Source organism: Triticum urartu, chromosome 2A, assembly GCF_056163025.1.
Source record: "Triticum urartu cultivar PI428250 chromosome 2A, HENAU_Tu73, whole genome shotgun sequence".
In the NCBI taxonomy this organism is placed as follows: domain Eukaryota; kingdom Viridiplantae; phylum Streptophyta; class Magnoliopsida; order Poales; family Poaceae; genus Triticum; species Triticum urartu.
The window spans coordinates 354,577,461-354,585,432 of NC_141874.1; the positions used below are offsets into that span (position 1 = coordinate 354,577,461).

The window sequence follows — 7,972 nt, forward strand, 5'->3', positions numbered from 1 at the left end:
AACATTATGAATCAGCATAGACATTTTTTTAACCCTCACAAAAAAACATAGGCATCTTTTTTTCACCCTCAAAAGAAGCATAGGTAATTGTTTTTTAGGGTTATAAAAGCATAGGTTTTTTTTCTATGTTTGTTGGGCCGTAATCCAAGGGTCAGTGAGCTTTTCAAGTGAGGCCAGCCCGTGTATTCCTCACCCCTCCTATGCGTCTCCCTCCAGTATTCTAAAAAAAAAAGCGTCTCCCTCCAGTCGAGCCCCACATCCACATCCAGATGAGCCACGAGGCCGGCGGCGACGAGATAGCCCTCCGCTGCCGCCACCCGCCGACGGCCGCGCCGCTGGACGACGAGGACCTCCTCGGGGAGATCCTCCTCCGCGTCCCCCCGCTTCCCTCCTCGCGCCTCCCTCGTCTCCAAGCTACGCGGAGGCGTCGCCACCGCCCCCTCCTTCAGCCGCCGCTTCGTCGCCCACCACCGGAGGCCCCCCGTCCTCAGTTTCTTCGAGAAGGGCGACGGGGAGCTCGTCTTCACACCCATCCTCGACCCCGCTGCTTCTGTGACGTCGCCTCCAATATTGCAAAGGTAATGCGTGCCATTTCCCCTCTTCTCTCTTTTGTTCCCCACTCTGATTGCAATGGAGATTAATTAATTACATTTTGTAATCTCACCTTACTCTTTGATTGTTCAACTGTCTCTGGTACAAATCTGCAGGCTCTCCGCTCCAAATTTGTTTTGAGCATTTTCTTCAATGTGCCAAAATCAATTGCTTGGTGAAGTTCCAGTTTATGTTTACTATCCAATAGTAATTTCTAAGAGGATACATCTCAAGCAGGTACACATTTCTCTTCCACCAGTTTCTTCAGGCCCGTCTGCATGTGTCAAGCACATTAACTCCTTTTAATGCTCTAGCTCTGAATAACACTGTGTAGTGTTTGAACAAATTTTAAACCAATGTTAGTATACCAAACAAAAGCATCAGCTTTGTCTTCACAGAGTAAGTTCATATCTGTCTGATTGATACAACAATCCAGAGCGACAGTATAATATAAAATTCTAGCCCGTGCTTTGTGTGGGATCTTAAGGTGCAGTGTTAATTTGTTTTTGGCCCCTCCACTTTTTTCCGGGCTTGGGACCGGCATTGGCAGTGTTAGCCCCCCCTACCCCTATTAATATTGATCCAACTTAAGCACGTGTGATTAGATTTAGTTTTAATATTTGTTTGATAATAATTAATATGTGAAATAACTATCAGTAGTCTAGGTTAGCTTTAGGGTCGTTTTAGAATCACATAAAAATTATAATTTGATCTGATCCTGTTCTCCTTTTGTTACTTTGTGATTTGTTTTGTTACTTTGTGGTACTCTTTGCATGAATATTCATTCTTTCTGGTTGTTTTTAAATGTCAAATAGATGTATTTCAGTTTGAGCAGGGTTAGCAGTCTATGTACATCACATATATATAAGCATTGGGAGTTGGATATAATCACAAATTAAATTGAAAGTAAAGTGTTGGTTGTAGCAAAACCATCTATGAGTTTGGTTGACACATGATTAATAAAACTATGAATGATTTTTTTCTTGAGGACATTGTACATGAGAATGAAATCATGAATTGTTTGTATATACACAAATGAGTCTTGTCTCCTTGAAGACGATGAAGTTCTGAATTCTAATTGTGAAGTTGTCATCTGGCTGCAATGTTTCTGTAGAATCCAAGTAGTATGTTTAAGGTTAGAAAATGAAGAATGTAATTTGAAATATAAACACTTTAGTTTTTTAAATGATGATCCTTTCAAGTAGTAATTGAAATTTTGAAGAAGAAATTGAAAGGTTGTATTACCTATTTGGTTAGGACCTCCTTGTAGACAATATTTTTCGTATATGTCCCGCTTGTACTGGTCTTTTTCTTTCTCTTTTTCTTCTCTCCCTTTGTGTATGTGTTGTCTATGCTGGTCTTTTTGTTCTTCTGCTTGCTCTCATCATGTGTACCTGTTAGTACTTTTATGTTTGATGTCGCGGTTGCTCTAGATAGTGCGACATATAGTTGACCATGTGAGAAAACCGGTTCAGGCAGGTAGATGCCGACATTTGGTATTGTCTGGCCTTGTGATTTATTTACTGTCATTGCAAAACTGAGTCTGACTGGAAACTGTTTCCTCTTGAAACTGAACGGAAACATGTCATTGTCAGAGGGGCATAATGGTATCCTGGGCAGGAAAACTCGCATTCCAGAGTGTTGTCCCACCACAATCTCTGCATCAATTGTATTTTTTTGAAATCCACGTACGACCAACCTCGTGCCGTTGCATAGTCCATTAGCAGGGTCGATGTTTCTGAGTAGTATGATTGGGCAATTAATTTTGAGCTTCAACATATGTGGAGGCAGTCCATTTGGGGTGAGAGTGTTTAGGAATTCTGGTGGATAGTAGTTATGTGGGTCGTCTTCTACCGAATCGAAGCTGTGGTACACCATCTCCTCCCCCTGGAAACGATCAATCATTTTTAGGTTGATTTTGTCTACGGAGTCGTTCCTTGTTGATAGAATTGCTCTTGACGTGATGTACTTTGGATCTTTTAGGGAAGCATTGTACGTTTTGTAGACATTGTCGATGAGTCTATCAAGGCTATTGTCATCCGTCTTATTTGGCACACATATACTTGTAGGTAGTTGTATTTCACCATCATCATTTGTCTCCTCGGTTCCGTTTCCAATGCGTAGTAGGTATTCTGCGAACCACGGGTCGTTCTGAGCCCTCATGTAGCGCACGAGCTTCAGTTGACGCATTGAATTCCAGAGGACAGACTTGCGTAGTGTGATGAATCTACTATCTGGGCTCTTGTTCCCTTTCGGACAACAGGTAGCACTTGCCTAAAATCCCCTCCAAATACGACTGTTTTTCCTCCGAATGGAAGTCCTGGCCTGTCCATTATCTCCCGCATGCTTCTGTCTAGCGCCTCCACTGTCTGCCTCTTGGTCATAGATGCTTCATCCCAGATTATTAGTGATGCTGCTTTCAGTAGTTTGGCTGTCCCACTCTGTTTTGTGAATCCACAAACAGCCCCCTCATCTATTTTTAGTGGAATCTTGAACCTCGAGTGCGCGGTCCTCCCTCCGGGCATTATTGAAGCAGCAACACCGGAAGTGGCTGTCGCTACAGCAATCTTGCCTTGTCCGTGTATTGTGGCTAAGAGAGCCCTGTAAAGAAAAGTTTTTCCCGTGCCTCCAGGTCCATCGACAAAGAATGTACCTCCTCTATGGTCGTCAATTGTTGCTAGGATTTCGTCGTAGGCCTCCTTCTGTTCCTTGTTTAGGTTCTTATGCAAAGATGTGTCCTCGGGTTCCACCTCGATGGATGTTTCCTCAATGATCTCCCTCGGTATGTCGTCTGTCATCTCATGCTGTTCGTCGATCTTTGGAAGAGGAAACGATTCTATGTCTTTTCCCATTGAGTGCAACATGTCTCTTATATTTTTCAGACCCATCTGTTCGACTGTGTGTTTGCATTTGCAATTTCTGTTGTAGTCCTCTGACATTGCATCAAGGTGTTTGTTCCAGAGGCTGCGTACGTCGCTGGGCTCACAAAAAACCAAGATTGTCGCAAATAGTCTTCGTAGCGATGATGGCATCCGAAACAACTCCGCTTCTGTCATGCAGTCATCCAATGTGCTATCTGCCTCAATGAGACCTCTTTTTTTCTGCAGCTTCTCGAAAGGTTGGCATTACTTGTCCATCGACTGTTCGTAGGTCTTCGTAGCTGGTGGCGCCTGTCACGTGGTTTAGGAGGACTCGAAGATAGTATCGTTCTCCTTCAGCCGGGTGTGCTGAGACGATCCTGCCAACCTGGAACACAGCGGCTCGCTTCCTCTGTTGCCAAAATTTCCCCTGACTCTGCCAAGTATAATGTTCCGGAAACTCTCTGTATAGTATGCCTCGTGCTTTTGCATACCATCTGTTTGCTTCAAAGTACGCAGTCAACATTGATCTTTCCGTGTCTTCACGGTCGATAACATTCTGTAATTTTTCCATGCCATGATATGAAACCATGTGCATATTTGGGAGATGTAGCTGCAGTTGCAAGACTGGTGGGTGCATTTTACTTAGTTCGAAGCCATATATTCTCCACAGTGCTTCAGGAGGTGTCACCCACCGGGCGTCTCTGTACTGCTTAATCTCGTCGATTTCTTCTTCGTCTACTTTGTCTGTTACTGATACGGATGCTCGGTCATGACCCTTGTAGATGTACTTGAAGAGGTATTTCACGGCTTTAATGCTTGAGCATATCTCAACATTTATGTGGCAGTTGAACATCCTTAACAGATAGGGATTGTAAGGAACTACCCACCTGTTATCTAGTTTGCAATTTCGGACCGTTTCAGTCCGGCCGTCGTTGCGTCTCCTGTATATTGGGTAGGAGTCCTTGCCTTGAATCGTAGTTTCGTTAAATGGTCTTGGATAATTGTTCTTGCATGATGGACGATTCTTTGTGCATGGACAAAATTTGTTCAATGCACCGCAAGGACCATGCATCATATGTTTGATTACCATCTTGTATAGTTCTGGGTACTTGTGCTTGTTAGGGAGCTCTGCGGATATGATTCTGTCATACTGCTCTGGACATGTTTACTTGTATTTTCGAGTCATGATGAGCAAAAAGTGAGCATGGGGTAATCCCCTCTTTTGGAATTCTACGACATATGTATATGCCTGAACCTTTCCAAGAATGCCCTTCTCAAATAGTTCCTTCTTCATTTCTTGTAGCTTCGCCCTGAAAACACGAACTACAATGTCTGGGCGATCTTGTGCTGTTTGTCCGTTCTCTAGTTCACGTGTTATCTCCTCCCAGTTGGGGTTGCAGGTCATTGTTAGGAATACATCTGGCTTACCATATTTTCTAACTAAAGCCATAGCGTCGAGATATCGACGAAGTTTATCTCGTGGTCCTCCAATAAATGACGAGGCAAGTACTCTCCGTTTTCCAACCGCATCTCCATTCTGTTCTCCAGCTTGAATGCTGTCTAGAAGGCCTTGGTATAGGTCAGCCCTTATTTTCTTTTGATTATGCCAGATGTAATCCAGTCTGGAGCTTTCAATCTTGATGTATGTATGTACAGCAAACTGCTGGAAAAGGCGTCCGCTATGCAAAATTGGGTTGAATATGCCTGGTCGTGTATGGAATTTATAGCAGTAGTATTCTTTCATCGTTACCCATAGGCCATTGGCCGAATCTGTGCAAATATTGCAACATAAAAAGTTAGTTGCATAGGTGGTAGTATATGAAAATTGAATTTTTATCTAATAGTATTTGAATTTTTTTACCTGGGTCATCGTCATTACTGATATTTTCAGCACCAATATCTTCCTCTCGTGTTTCCCTCTTCGGGATTTTCCTATGCCAACCCAGTTCAGCTCTTGGAAAGAATAGAGGATACGATAACGGATCACAGCACCCGTAATATGATCGAATGTGCTCTTTTTCGTTGTTGTTCCCATGTAATATTACATTTCTGTCATAAGTATCTCTTCTTTCATTTCCTTCAATCCACACTGCAGCTACCTCCGAATTGATTGGCTCGTTGTATGTTCTTTGGTCCAATCTCTGGTCAAGGTTCAAGATCAGTCTGTAGTCCTCAAGGTTTTGGGCTTGTCCCAAACTCCTAAACTGTTGAGAGTACGGGTTACCGCGTAGGATATCTGTTATTATTGCAATCACATGCTTGTCTTGCTCGTACATTTCCTCACGGCAACGACGGTATCGATGCTCTAAGCTTGGATCATCGTCGTAGAAATATAGTTCCAGATGCTTTGGATCTGAGTGACTATTACCAAATGAGTGTATGTTGTGATATATTTGACCATGTGCTCGAAAGGTGTAAGTACCGGCCGTTCGCATGTCTGTTGTGTCTCTGTGGAGCTGGTAGTATAGTGTAGTAAACGAGAAATGCCCATTGAAAAATCTTATATTTTGCCGAAAATGTCTTGCATCAGAGTCGTTGCTTGTCCAAAGCCTCATTAGTTCCGGTGGTGTATTTGGATTGGCTAGTCTTATCTGTCCTTTTTTGCAGCATAATCCCTGACTTTCATACTTGAATTTGGTTGCATGGCAGAAACAACAATCTTCTTCTTTTTCGAGCACGTTTGTGCTTGTTGGTATGTTGCCGTAGACAAGATCATATGGATCAGGGTTGAGGTCTTCCTCGCCTTCTATGATTTCAATTTCCACTTCTCTGCCCCACTCTGATTTAATATACAGCATATTAAATTTAGTAAGTAGTATTGTAATGTTGCAAATTTATTTTAATTGTATTAAGCATACCTTCACCGGTGAACATGTATTCATCTTCGTCTGTGTCTTCTTCAAATATTACTCCATCATTACCTGTGTTGTAAAATTTTATATATATATAGACGAAGATGAATACATGTTCACCGGTGAAGGTATGCTTAATACAGTTTGAATTGCCAAAGAACATATATGAAATTGATAACCTTACCTTGATCCTCGTTGCACATTGATTTTGCTGCCGCATCTATTTCTTTAATGGTTTCTTCTTGCTCATATATGATTCCATCATTGCATAGTGATTGTATTCGTGCATGCACTTCTTTGATTGTTGGAAGCATTGTGCAGGGGATGTCCTTCCACATAGTTACTTTACTGTGATCATCATTGTATAATGATTGTGTCGGTGTATCTGTTTCTCTGATGCTTGGAAACATTGAGGAGGGGATGTCTGTCCAAAATAGATGGTTAGTTGTACAGACAGATTTATATTTACTTGGAATGCAAGTATAAAATCGAGATTATTACCGTAAGTCATGACTTGTGGCTGCTCTAGAGGCTGAGTGTTTTCGTTGCAGGTTTCCGTCATGGATTCATCTTCTTTTGATGATACGGCAATAGCTTGCTTACGTCTTCTTGTGAATTCTTCGGTTACGACGGTGTAGCAACGCTTGCCTTTCTCCCGCTGCCACATGATCCCTGTGTTTTACAGTAAATGTAGAAGTGCTCTCCTCCTGTTCAGTTGCGAGATATTCAGGGTTCTCCATTGCTATTGAATCTTTGGATGGTGTGTTGCGTTTCAATTGAGGGTGAGCTTCAATTTGTTCCATTCTTGCTTTCTTCTTTTCTGTTTGCATATTTGCATATCTTTTTTTTTCTTGTGCACATTTTGCCGCCTTCTGTTCTGGTGTCTTTCCTGATACTTTGTTTCGTTGATAGGCTTCACGGCGTTTTTTGAGTTTCTCATGCCTTTCTTCATCGGTCATGCGTTCATACCGCTCTCTGTCCCTCTTTCTTCTTTTTTCCTTAGCATCCATTATTTGTGATTATGGTCCAAATGTTTTCCTGCAGGATGGAAAGAAATTTTTTTAATGCAATACAAGATAATTTGTTGCTAGACTGGCCTGGAATGTGAAGTCAATATGTATCGGATGAGCATCCTGGCATGTGAGATGCATGAAACATGGTATTTTTTTACTGGACATCAAACATAGGTAATATTGCTTTTGTTATGAAAAAGAAAATTTATGTATGTAAAAATCAGTTCTCTTAATCCTACATCTCATGGTTGATTTTTGCATTTTTTTAGGACTGATGAGTATCAAATACCATGTGTGAGATTCAAGAATTCATTGGGAAGAACGAAAACTGGAGACAAGGAACATACTTGACGGCTCCTTTGTTTTGGTTGGCGCTGTGGCTTGGAGATTGCTTGGCGTGTACTAAGCTGGTGGCACTTTTTTCTCTGGGCGTTCAATCTCTGAGAGCTGGGTATTTATATTAGTATAGAACCTTTGCCAGTCCGAGTTGGTGTATGGTTCCCGATTGGTTCCATGTCCGAGTCCAAGTTGGTGTATGTTTTCCATGTCCGAGTCTAAGTTGGTGTATGCTTCTGATTGTATTTTTCTCTTCCACGTCCAATCCAGTAGCTTGTGGTATGTTTTGAGATTTGTTATAAATTTACCTTTTTCTGTC

General features: G+C 42.0%; 3 protein-coding genes and 1 long non-coding RNA gene across 5 annotated transcripts; 1 reads left to right on the forward strand and 3 right to left on the reverse strand.

The window, feature by feature from the left end:
- The first annotated feature begins 218 nt into the window (after positions 1–218).
- LOC125537194 (uncharacterized) lies at positions 219–7,972 on the forward strand. 2 transcript variants are annotated; one of them, XR_007295672.2, is made up of 6 exons: positions 219–578; positions 708–828; positions 6,626–6,744; positions 6,856–7,086; positions 7,217–7,491; positions 7,587–7,972. It is a non-coding gene; the product is annotated as an uncharacterized LOC125537194 (long non-coding RNA). The 2 variants fall into 2 exon arrangements; XR_007295674.2 differs by having other exon boundaries at positions 220–578; positions 7,349–7,491.
- Positions 1,602–2,781, reverse strand: LOC147985087 (uncharacterized). The gene is made up of 2 exons (XM_087545665.1): positions 1,986–2,781; positions 1,602–1,699 (listed from the first exon to the last, which is right to left on the reverse strand). The coding sequence occupies exons 1-2, from the start codon at positions 2,779–2,781 to the stop codon at positions 1,602–1,604; spliced, it is 894 nt and encodes a 297-aa protein (XP_087401791.1).
- LOC147985088 (uncharacterized) lies at positions 4,618–6,250 on the reverse strand. Its single transcript, XM_087545666.1, has 2 exons — positions 5,314–6,250; positions 4,618–5,222 (listed from the first exon to the last, which is right to left on the reverse strand). Exons 1-2 carry the CDS (start codon positions 6,248–6,250, stop codon positions 4,618–4,620), a joined length of 1,542 nt encoding a protein of 513 aa, XP_087401792.1.
- Positions 6,236–6,971, reverse strand: LOC147985089 (uncharacterized). The gene is made up of 2 exons (XM_087543876.1): positions 6,806–6,971; positions 6,236–6,728 (listed from the first exon to the last, which is right to left on the reverse strand). The coding sequence occupies exons 1-2, from the start codon at positions 6,969–6,971 to the stop codon at positions 6,439–6,441; spliced, it is 456 nt and encodes a 151-aa protein (XP_087400002.1). The 3' UTR covers positions 6,236–6,438.